Raw genomic sequence first — 12,863 nt, 5'->3', positions numbered from 1 at the left:
ATTATCGATACGATAACCGGTATTCAAAAATGCGATATCAACGATAATCGAAATTCGAAATCGGTTTGATGTTAATAATCATCGACAGTTGAAGGATCTGGTAACGCAGAATTTGTTCGTGATGAGCCAATGGGAAAGATGTCTACCGATAATTTGGTATGGAGTTATCACGAGGTAATAATTCAACGCAATAATAACTGAAGGATAACCAAGTGGACGGCTTTGATCAGATATTGAGATGTAGGTACGTGAGGAGTGGTATAGAACTCCAGGTGGATCGGAAACTACTGTCAAATATTACAATCTCGGTCTCTTGGAACCGTTTATTTTCAAAAACACGGCGGATTTTGAGTGATGTAGCCTCGAAGAGCGGATAAAATACTTTTGTTTGTGTAATGTCGATGTTTTTGATTTTCCACATGCATTATGAAGTTGGAAGTGAATGAAATATGTTTAATGTATTTTCCATTGCTTATTGGATATCAGACCCGAGATATCGATATTCAAAATACGATATCAAAATGATATCGATATTTTCAGAGACCGATATCGATATTATCGATAAATACGCCCACGTCACAGCACTAATTTTAAACTGCTTGAATAACTAATTAATTACTAACATAATTCGAGCAGATAAAATGACGTTTACTACCACTCGAACTTTGAAATGAAACATTATTTTGAGATTTTTTCTTCTAGAACCTCGAGAAAAGTAGCCAACATTTGTGCGTTTCATAAAAAAATAGAAATTAGTTGAACCAGTTTTGTGAAATCGCTGGTAGAAAGTCACGCCGAAACTGCTTGACAAAGTGGTCAATTACTAACACCATTTGAGCAGTTTATATTGACGTTAAAAAATCTGGAATTTAGTTCCACATTTCTAAAAAAAATACTCTGGTATTAGGTAGAACCGAAACTACTCGACTATTTGATACATTAATCTCATGACACAGTTTAAAATAGGGTTACCTACCACTCAAATTCCAAATGAATTCAATTAACCATTTTATTCGAGCACTTAAAATGACGTTTACTACCACTCGAACTTTGAAATAAAACATTATTTTGAGATTTTTTCTTCCAGAACCTCGAGAAAAGTAGCCAACATTTGTGCGTTTCATAAAAAAATATAAATTATTTGGTCCAGTTTTGTGAAATCGCTGTTGCCTACCACTCGAACTTTAACATGGAGCAATACTTTTTCAAAAAATCTTCAAGAACTTCAAAAACACTTAACTTATTTATGATAGGCCTAAAAAATACGAAATGAACTGCCTCATTTTCATAAAATCACTGGTAGAAGACCGTCCAAAAACTACTCGACTATCCCCCCTTATTCCATTCCCCCTCTCCTTCCTATTCTGCGAGTCACGTGACTCTCTCTCACCGGTGAGGTGACAATTGTCACCTCGTGTAAGGTGACTCTCCATTTGTATGCCCGGAGAGTCACCCCACATGAGGTGACAATTTTGACCTCACCGATGACAGAGAGTCACGTGACTCACAGAATAAGGGAGTCTGTCTCCTCGTGTGAAGTGACTCTCCGTGCAAATCAAATGCTCGACTAGACTAGATTAGCAATACCAATGGCAATGCGCTTGTCTATCACTTCACCGCAAAATACAGCACATTCGACGAAACGATTTCCGCTCCTAACATCGCATTGGCGTGTGAGTACCTACATTTGTGTGTGAGTGTTTTCTTTATTTTTAAAAGAAAAAAGATGCATGAAAACTGAAGATTGTTGTGTTGTGGTGAAAACATTTCATTTTCCAATTACTGTTTGCTGCTGCTGCTGCTACCGTTGGTTGTTGTGATTTGTTGCTGTATATCGTTATGCTTGCTGATTCGGTTGAACGGGTTTCTGCCCAAAATCAAAAGAGTAATAAAAATTCTTCTTCCAAAGATGTTTCTCCTCGTTTAAATTGGCTGACTGCGTCCGTTCTGCATGAGATGTTCTGCGCTCGGTTCGTGAGCGAAACGAGCGCTGGAGATCGCAGAATTTCGGCGTGTTGTTTGTTCCTTTTTCTTTGCTAAGATCGTGATAAAGGAGCTGCTAAAATGACTAGAAAGTAGTAGTAGTAGTAGTAGTAGTAAAAGTCTTTCAAAAGTTGCTCGACTATATTGCAGCGCGTTTCAACCTTCTTTGATTGTTTTTTTTTGTGTGGATGACATGTGGCGTGCGGGACTCGTTGATTTTCCATGTGCTCAGCACATTGGAGCGCGTTTCTAGAAATTTTACAAAATGTTCCAAGCGAGAGTCTTGTTTTTTGACTAAATAACCTAACCGTACGACCGCGTACATGGCTTATGAATGAGATGATGACGAAAAAAGTGAATTGAGATCATGAACTTCGAAGGGACCGGCCCTTATAATTTCGATTGCTTATCCGAAAAAGTCTACACAATGCTTTACAATTATGGGATACATACACACACGTCAATGACTATACTATGAACTATGAATATTGGATTCGCGCACGCCACACATGCACCGCTGAAAATGGATTCGCGATTTTTCTTTTTTCATTGCTTTCATTCGGTAAAACTACTGAAACATTATTGCCCAAGTCCGAAATGAGCCTGTAAGTTGAAACGCGCGGAATATAACTATTCAAATTGGCCGCCCTAAAGATGTTTGTCATTCGATGGAATTTGCATGAAAACAAAACGAAAAATTCAAAACGAAAATCGTTGGTTTTAAAGAGTCTTTGTGAGTATGAATGAAATCAACGCAAAAGTGAAACGAAAATCGATTTAATCAAATAAACCCTAGAACGATTGAAATTGTCCATTTGTCCTGCTGCGGAAGCCCGGAAGTCAGACTACCATCTGCCGTTCCGAGCTTCCCCCTGTTTGATTCTGCTATTGCTGTGCGGGGTTCCGGGTTTGATCCGGTACCCCCCATATTGACAGTGAGTGTGTTTGTGTTTCTGCTGAGTTATTGGTATACAAGTTTGTATTACTCTTCCTATTGTTTGTTTGTTGGTTTGCTTCTAATGCTGCTGCTGCTGTTGTTGTTGTTGTTGGTTTGTTTGTTGTTGTAGTTTACGGTGGTTCTATACTGATCTGCTTATTGTTTGTTGGTTTGTTTATTGTTATGGTTGTGCTTATATCAAAGAAAAAACGGTAAAAAATGCAACTCAAATCGTAGTGTGAAAATATGTTAAACAAAAGACTTCAATGCCTACATCTGGGGTTGAAATTCAAACTCTCTGTTTCTACATCAGTTGTTGTGGGTTCAAACACTCACTCTATCTCTCTATCTCTCTCTTTCTCTTTGTCGGTCGCCTAATTAAGTGAGTGTCTTTCTATATCAACAGTACTGCCTTAGTTAGGGTTGGGGGCTCTTGTAGCTTACATTTATATTATCTCTCTCAGTTACATTTTTTTTCTCTGGTTTATTATCAGAAGAAGAATCTTTTCCTGACTATTTTATTCTGTATGAATTAAAATTAGTATAGTTTGTAGCTGTTTGGGGAATCGTTTCCCACTGGGACCTAGGTAGGCAGCCCCGTCGGAACCGACCTCCCGCAAAGTTATGCTCTATTGCGTAGTATGCGTGTGTGGATAAAACTGGTTACTATTGTTTATAGATTCTATGGAACTATTGTTAAGTTATGGTTAAATAAAGCACACGGCGGCAGAGGCGAACTTTTGTGCTCAATTGCAGAAAAATCCTCCTGCTGCTGGGTTGTGTGCACGCGCGCCAATCCACGTATTTCGACGCGAATTTGCACGATAGTGGCATAGAAAGTGATTGAAAATGAAAACCTGTTCTGTTCTGTGGTGAAAAATCAGTGAGGAAAAAAACGAATCTCAATCGCTCTCCTTCTATCGTCGTCGGGTCTCCCTCTCTTCACTACTTCTCTTTCTCTCACACTTCATTATTCAGTATTACAAAAACACACAAGACATGTAGAAAAATAATTGTTCTGCTGTTTTTCTTTTCTGGGGGAAATTGAAGGGGTTAGTTATGTTCTATTGTGTTTGCTTTCCATTCTATTACACGCTACTATTGAGAGTGTGTGTATGTGTGCTGAGTCTGTGATCGGTGTTTGTATTGGTTTGAGTTTTACCGCAGGTGCGTGCGGATACGCTCTCGGCTAATTATAATCAGTGTACCTATTGTTTGTGTATCGTTCGGTTCTGGTAAAATATGATGGGGTGGTGGTGGTGATGATGAATTGAGTTCTTCTAGGTGTAAGACTATTACAGAGTTGTTGTGTTGGTGTGTTGATGGAGTGACAAGTTATTTTTCCAATGTCCGTTCTCTTCATTTATGGCGGCAGCAAATATGGCGACTTTTCCAGTTAGTATGTTTGTTAAACGGGCGCGAAGAGGATGAAGTTAGTATGACTTTGTTTGTGTTGAATACGCACTCTCTCTCTCTCTCATTTTGTGTTTTCTATTAAAACTTCCCTCAAGTTTGTGGTGCTCTTAGTTTCCAAACGATCATTTGTTTTTTTTTTTTTGTTTCTCTACTAATTAATAGTTACTGTTTAATATTGTTGTACTATTCATTTAGTGTTGCCTTACTTTGTTCGCAACTGTTGTTGTTTTTTTTTTCATTTCATCCTTTGCTTCAGCAGTTCAGGCTCGAATCGAACTTGCATCCTATCTCTTTTGATTTCCCTTTCCGAAAACGTGTGTTCCAATTTTAGTTTTTTTTTATTTCGCTTGAGTTTGTCCAGCAACCTTCCTTCGTTCAGTTCTCTGATTAACTTGTTTTACTTTATTCAACTGCGGGGTAAAATCAATTACTATTTGTTTATTTCACCTATTTTCAACAATTTGCTTACTTGCTTAAGTATTGGTTTCTATGATCATCTTGTAATAGCTTTACCTAAGGGTTTTTGTTTGTTTTGTTTTTATTCATTATTCACTGCTTTATGTTTTGTTTTGTTTTATAACGGTGTCTGTTGGGTTACTCTCTATCACGACTGGCTGCTGCTGTTTGCACGTATCGAACAAAAAAGAACGTTGTAAACAGTCAGTTTTGCTTTGTGTTGGATTTGTTGCCACTACAATATATATATTATCTCAATATGTCCACTTTTAGCATATTTTCAATTTTGTTACTTTTCTCTATATTACCGTTATTTTGTGTGTCTGTTCTTCCAACTCTTGCTGTTTGTTTTTTTTTTATATATTATGTTTACCTTATTACTTTTAGTTAGTTTTTCATCGATATCTGATATCGATCCAATATGTTATCCATCATTTTGTTATTGTTTGTTTTCTGTTGTTTTGTGTATATATAATTGTATAATTACATATTTGTTTTTAGTACTTTTTTCCTTTTGTCGCATACAAGTTTTCCACTATGTCTATTACTGGTTACAAGTAATGTTCCTCCTAGAAAGGTGTGTTTGTTCTGTTCTAAAAACTACTAATTGCAAATCTGTACTTTTAAATCCTCCCTCTTTAAGTTGAACGCATCGTTTGCTTTTGTGTTGTCGTCATTGGAGTCATAGGAGCGCATGCGCATTCTACTACAAACGTGTTAATGTTTCCTGGTTACTGGCTCAGTAAACCACCGTGTGTTCCTCCGACTGGGCCGCATTCAGGTGGTGCATCTGAATCGTGCCAACCCGATTGTTCAGGCCGTCCGGCATCGGATTAATTGTGCCAGCGTGGGTTATAATAGTAACCGGGACCGTATGGTGTGGTGGTGGCAGGGGTCCAGTTGGGCCCGGGCCCGGTTGCTGCGGCTGCGGCAGTTGGCCCTGCTGTGGGTTTTCCGGGGGGCCCGGGGGGCCCTGGGGGACCTGGGGCGGCCCCGGCTGCTGCTGTTGCTGTGGATGCGGCTGCTGCTGCTGCTGCGGCGGATGTGATGTACGAGGAGAAGGCTGTGGTCGGCCCGTTGAGGGTGAGGATTGTTGTTGTTGCTGTTGTTGCTGGGCCACCTGATGATGCAGGGCGAGCGCTGCCAACTGTTGGGGGTTTGGTGGGGGCAGATGCATCGGCGCCGAGATGTGGTGGTGCAACTGGTGAGCCTGATGCTGATGGGGAATCGGAAGATGATGTATCTGAGATTTCTGTTCCATTTTCGGTTGAATGTGATGGTGCTGCGATGGATGAGTATTGGGGATGATCGATGTGATTGTGGACGAAGCCTGAGCCGGGGACGTCACCACCGACGTTGGCTGAGATACTGTTTTGTATTCATATTGCATTTTGGTTTGGTTTTGGATTCGTATTTTTGCATTGCATTTCGAGGTTTGTTTTCGTTCATCAAACCGGGAATGGAAGGGAACAACGAGAGAGATAGAAACGATCATTTAGTTTTTCAGCGTTTTCTTACGAACGAAATTACTCGGTAACGTTCATCTTTTACTCTTTACGGCACATTCACAATTGGTGCACGTTACAATAAAGTAGAAAAATATCATCCATCATGGTCACTTTTCGATTCACATTCAACCGAACCAATGGTCATTGAATATTTTTGTTCAGGTAAACTGCATTTAGGAAAGTACTTAGAAGCACACACTGTAACCAAAAGTTAACACGCGGGGGAGGGAACGTTCTTCCAAAAGCATTATAATTGTCTAGTTGTCATTATTAGTTGCATGCATCAGTGGTTGTTGTTAGTCGCATATTTAGAGTTAGTTAGCATTCGTAGCATTCGGGTTATATAGGGGAATGGTTTGTAATTTACTTAGCAGCAGGATTCGTGATTTTGTACAGCTCATTACTAGTGTCGATTTAAATCCGAAAATTGAAAGTAACACACGGCAAATGAGATCAACCCAAATTTGAGTTCAGTTTACTCATAAATCGTAAAAAGTGCAGGAACGCAGCGATGGGTTAATTTTCCTCATGCTTTCCTGTGGAAAACCTCAAAGATCTGCCTGAATGAGGAAAATTGACAAATTCACCCATCGCTGAACTCCTATTTAGGTTGATCTCATAGGCCGTGCATGTCGAAATCAAAGTGAAATGAATTCACTTAAGCTTGGTATTTCCTGGTCGAGGAAATCCTTCGGGCCGGAAGTTGTGTTGACTTCCCTGGCATAGAGTATCATTGTGCTGCCACACAATTTCAAATGAAAAATGTATGCATTGGTTGGCTCACACGGCCAATGAGAACGACCCATATTTGAGTTCAGTTTACTCATAAAATCGCAAAAAGTGCAGGAACTCAGCGGTGAGTTGATTTCCCTCATGTTTTCCTGTGGAAAACCTCAAAAATCTGCCTACACGGCAAACCAGAACAACTCAGCGACTGAATTCAATTGACTCGGAGCATTTTCATTCCATACGAAATTTACTCATATTGGGAAAAACCTGCAGTTGCTCATAGGTAGGTTTTTCCAAATATGAGTAAATTTCGTAGGGAAAGAAAATGCTATGAGTCAATTGAATTCAGTCGCTGAGTTGTTTTGGTTGGCCGTGTAGGAGTAGTAACAATAGACTGGGTGAATCAAATCTAGACTTTTCTCATATTCGGGATTTTTTTTTCCTGGATAAACCTGGAAAAACATGAGGGAAATATACTCATCGCTGAGTTCATGCACTTTTTGTTATTTATGAGTAAACTAAACTCAAATTTGGATCGTTCTCATTGGCCGTATAGACAGTTCTCAATTAATCACTGTGGAACTGATCTAGAACACTAAGATGAGAGCCGGCAAAACGCTCGCAATAGAAGCGTCAAAAGCCTAGAAGTCCGTTCGGCATAATGGCCATTTGGCATGAATGAGGAAAAACTTTACCCATACCGATAAATAGATAGTTTACCATCTGGTATTGGCGTAGCTAATGAGGGTGCCTAGAGTGTCTGCCCCATCCAGAATGTTCCAAGCCGAATGCAGATGTTTTTAGTGATTCTTATACCAACAATTTAAATTATATAAATCTTCAAAAAATTCTGCCTGCCTAGTTCATTCTGAAGGGGGCCCTAAGCACTCCCATTAGCTACGCCGATGCACAGTACACACTCAGATTATTCTACCGAAATCTGTGAAATTTTACCGAAATCTCAACAGCTGAACGTTTGGTAAGATATTCGGTGCAAAATTACAGGAAATCTGTGAAAAATCACCGTACTGTTTACCGAAAGTTCAGCTGTTGAGATTTCGGTAAAATTTCACAGATTTCGGTGAAATAATCTTAGTGTGTAGTCCAGAATGGGAATTTAACAGGATGATGCATTTAGAGCCTGAAATTGAAACATTAGATAAAAACAGGGTGGCCAGTGAATTTTCATTTTGAAATTCCCGGTTTTTTCTCGGTTTTCCCGGTTTAAATCTTAACAAATTCCCGGTTGTAAATATTAAACAAAAAAACCAAATTGAACGCATTTTTAGGAACGCTCTGAAAGGAATTTACTAAAAGGACAAAAAATATGATTTAAGAAGATTCCCAAGATTCTGGGGCTTTAAAATTTGAGTAGTGTCTGAAACTAGAACTTTTTTTCAAAATTTGTGATAACTAACAATCTTTGTGATGCAAGATTTGGAGTAAAAATAATTAAAATGTGAGATTTTGGAAAAAAAATCAAGATAACCGATATGAAAAATTAAATATATATAATACTTATGAGTCGTGGAGTCATAATTGTCACGCTCTGAGACTTGGAAGCATTTTAAGGGTTATAACAAATTACATAACAATCTATAGAATCTAGCGGACAAACCCTGGTTTTTTTAGTAAATTTTAAAAGAATTCAAAGTTTTGATTTCAAACAAATATTGAGAAAGATTCCCACACAGTTTTCGAAGGAAAAGTTTTGAGCAGATTTCCAGAATTATTCTGACATGAAAACCCTAATAATTGTTAGATGAATTTGGAAGGATTTCTGTGGAGAAGAATGCAAATTCTAAATTAAATTGTTAGATAATTTTAGAAGATTTAAAAAGGAGTTGTCAAAAACATAACATTGCGGAAAATTCCTACGTGATTCTGATGAGATTTGTATGGGTATTGTGAAGAAAATTAGAGATGAATTTTAAGAAGAATTCCAAGAGAATTATGATCAGAATTCAACAAGAAACAGTGTTCTTAGATTGTGCTGGACATAATTTCAACCCTAGTGCGGAAGATTCATCACAGAACTCCAACAAAATTTATTGCAAAAAATTTTGAGAATTAGAAAGAAATTCTTTAAAATACTCCAAGGGGTTTCTAAATAAAATTTCGAAAGATTTCTGCTGTTTTGAATAAAGTTAAAAGAAATTTTTGAAAATATTTTCAAAGGAATCAAAGTCTCCGAATAGGCTTAAGGGAATTCTAAGAAGCATTCCAATTAAATTCTTAGACGGGGTTGCAAGGAAATTCCAAAAGGAATTCAACGGCAATTATTACGCGGAGTGTCTTCTGGTTTATTTGAGAACAATTTCAAGATAATTCAGAGCCGAATTCCAAGTTAATTCTGGATTTCATGTCATGAGAATTTTGAACAACGAAAAATTAAACCCCCGGAAAAGAATAATTCAATTTTGGTTTTTACAAATATTTGCTTTGAAAGTCCAGCATCTTCAATATTTTCTTTTGAGGACCATGCACTTTACATCTGAAATTAAGACGACAAAAATCAATTTTCAATATTGCTGAGTGATTAAATTCTAAAAACAATAACACGGGAAACTGAAAAAAATTATGCAGCAAATAGAGCAAGACATTCATTTGGTAAAGGATAACTCTGTTTCAATGATTTATTCTGAAATTCTGGTTTATCCTATGGTATGGTTAATTTATTTTCCCGGTTCTCTCACCGAATTCCCGGGTTTTTCCCGGTTTTCCCGGTTACTTTTCAAATTTCCGGATATTTCCCGGTATTCCCGGTTTTCCCGGTTTGCTGGCCACCCTGTAAAAAGTGTCTTTAACATAGTTACTTCTACATAGTTACAAGTTAAGCGCTCATGTTGGTGTCAATTGGGTTCTTTAATTTTGAAAAAAAATATATCGGTTTTTATACATCATCTGAAAGGGCTTCGTTTTCTGAGCACAGCGATATTTTTTTCGAACCCATACACTTCATCTCGATTTTTAAATCAAGATTTAAAGCAAAATAATAATTTCACTGTTTGACACTAAAATGACAAACTGGCAGCTCGCTCCCATACAAAGTCCCACCAAGGGGCGCTAAGCTGGTGATTTTTGCTAATGTAATCGTAATTATTTAAAATAGTGCCAGTGTGCCAAAATTGATGAAATTTTGGATTTCGGTTCCATTTTAAATGCAGATAACAAATATGTTTTTACCTCAATACCCCTAAACAACGCAATTAATCGTAGGGTGGTTCTTATTATCATTGAAATCAAACATTTAACTTTTTTATTAGTAGAAATAAAGGTATTATTCTACGGCAAAGTTGTAGCTTAGCTAATTTAAGCAACTTTGAAAACCATCTTTTGTGTTTAACTGTTTGAATTCAAATTTCTACAGACATCTAGAATCATCATCTAGTGACTTTTGAAGCTTCATGAGATGTTGTTTTGAAATTTTACGAAGATTTTACGTAGCTACTAGAACTGAATTTAAACCAAGTTTGCTCAACCTGCACGAATTTCTTATAACTCATAAAATGTTCCTTGAGCATCTATAAAGTTCCCTAATCTATTTTCGAAGCTTTATGAATTTCCTTTAAGTTCTATATTTTGTTTTTACAAGTTGTATCAATACAACCAAGATCTCAGAATATTCATGTTTTATTATAAAATCACCTTTTTTTATCTCTTTTTATAAAGAAGTTCTACCCAGTTATATTAAAAAAAAAATAAGTCCAATTGTTACTATTTGTTGGATATTATATAGAATAATATACCCCGCATAAACAATAACCATAAGAAGCGCCTAACCACCAATTCGGGATATCATCCCAACTTTAAAGTGGGATGCTCGCACCATCTATGATATCGTTAGTGTATGGTACCCGTTTATTAGGGACCCCCTTTCAAATGTCGTCATAATGTTTGACTGCCCTAACCTGATGTATTAACGTTTAAAAAGGGGGTATTTTAATGAAAGAAAAAAAATCGTCAATTACTCTAGCTCGGCAAAAGGTATCGCCAAGTTTTGGACGGTAAAAATTGCGTCTTCAAAAGTTTTAGAACATCTAGATAGAGCTGGAATTAGGGTGTAACAGCCTTTGTAAACAATGACTTCTCTCGATGATTTCTACGAACTCAAGGTACGCCCAGGCGAACCAACATGACCATCGGGTAGGGGAAGTCTTGCCCTACCTGATGGTGATGTCAACTTTCCTTAACTTTCTAGAAATCATCGAAAGAAGTAATTGTTTACAAAAGCTGTTACGCCCTAATTGCAGCTCGATCTAGGCATATCTGAAGAAAAATTTGCTGAGAAATTTGAAATAAAAAATAGAGCAGAAAACTGTTTTTAGAGACACTCTATATGTTAATTTTGGAAAATTGCTCAATTCAAAAGATACAAAAAGCTGTCTTAAACAAAGTTGCTTGAAATTAGTTGAGCTACATATTTGCCGAAGAATGTATAAATTTATTTCTGTGTCATGTTAAATTTTGATAGTAAGAACCACCCTAAATTGACACATGAGGGCTTAATAGTAAGACACAACTTAATTGGAGACACTTTTTTTCTAATGTTTCTATTTCAGTTACCAAATTCCAAAAGCCAAACTTATGATTTCCATAAGAAATCGTATTGTCGAAGATTCATACGCGATTTTTATGAAATCAAGTGATGTCCATAAAGGCTTTTCCCAGATATGGCGCTGTTTCCTTGGTAGGCATTGTTGAAATTCAGTATGGGAGAAGAGATAAAATCAATTATTTCCAATAATTACAAACAGTATTCAAGAATTCATGTGACCAAGTGCATAGAGATAGTACTTTGTTTGGAGCTTTTACTTTAAAATTTATTTATTAATGAACTGTAAAATCAATAAATCCGTCCATTCCCATACAGTTCACTTTCAACCTTACTACCAAGTGAGTAAGCTACTTTGTCTCTCACACTATTCTCTCTCTCTCTCTCTAACGAGCTCAATCTCTGTACATGCCATGTGTTTTGAGGATACTCGATTTGTTACTTCCCTCTCACAGACTACAAAAAAGAGTACCTGACACTGCAAAACATGTCATGCACTTAGATTAACATCCAAAGTCCAGGGCGAAATCCGCGATTTTCTCAAAAGAAATTCGCGACTTCAAATACTAATCCGCGACATAAAAAATATTCTGTTTTCATTGCCTAAAAATACCATTTGTATAGTACTACATGGCATTTCAAGCTTATTGCTTATAGCATATTAGATGTTCGCCTGCTCTCAGTGTTCTTTGAAGTACTTTCACATTTTTATTGAGAGCTTTCTATGCCTGTACCATCCTATGCCCAAGGAAGTAGAGAAATTTGCCAACCCGAAAAATTAATAGATCGGACGGGAATCGAACTCAGTCGCCTCTAGCATGAACTTGCTTTGAAGCTGCGCCTTTACCGACTGAGCTAAAGCTAAAATTTCAGAGGAACTATAACTCCAAGGTAGTTCTGAGGATAATTCAAAGAACTTCAAGTCAAATCTAATGAATGCCTTCACGATGGTGTTGAGTAGAATTCCATTCCTGCTGATTCCAGGGGCGGATTCTAAGAAGAACTCCAAGATGGTTGGTACTAGAAATCTGAAGTAATTCTGAGCTGAAATCTAATGAACTTGCACGTAGAAAAATGATTTTTAAATTCGAAATGATATATTTTTGACTTAGATGGCCTAATAGATTTTTAGAATTGATTCAAATATATTATTCGATTAATTCATCGAAAAATATTTATGAACTGGTGAACTGGTTGTAGAGACAATAATCCTTTTGTTGATTCTAAAAACCATTTTGTTGATTCAAATATATCAGAGTTTTTTGGAAATGCTATCTAA

General features: G+C 37.1%; 1 protein-coding gene across 45 annotated transcripts in view; it reads right to left on the bottom strand.

Annotated features, from left to right (window-relative positions):
* Positions 1 to 2,536: 2,536 nt before the first annotated feature.
* LOC135704034 (zinc finger protein 420-like) overlaps positions 2,537 to 12,863 on the bottom strand; it is a 111,987-nt gene continuing 101,660 nt past the window's right edge. For 43 of the 45 annotated variants that reach the window (XM_065225435.1, XM_065225436.1, XM_065225437.1 and 40 more), the window contains one exon: positions 2,537 to 6,160. In XM_065225435.1, the coding sequence (XP_065081507.1) occupies positions 5,532 to 6,160 (629 nt within the window). In that variant the 3' untranslated portion in view covers positions 2,537 to 5,531. The remainder of the gene's footprint in view (positions 6,161 to 12,863) is intronic. The other 2 variants (XM_065225419.1, XM_065225423.1) reach the window with 1 other exon arrangement.

The sequence above is a fragment of the Ochlerotatus camptorhynchus genome, unplaced genomic scaffold (assembly GCF_037179485.1).
Source record: "Ochlerotatus camptorhynchus isolate MF236.1 unplaced genomic scaffold, CSIRO-AGI_Acam_v1.1 ptg000229l, whole genome shotgun sequence".
Lineage (NCBI taxonomy): Eukaryota > Metazoa > Arthropoda > Insecta > Diptera > Culicidae > Ochlerotatus > Ochlerotatus camptorhynchus.
The sequence above is the reverse complement of the archived record's forward strand: the minus strand, read 5'-3'. Positions and strand labels throughout refer to the sequence as shown.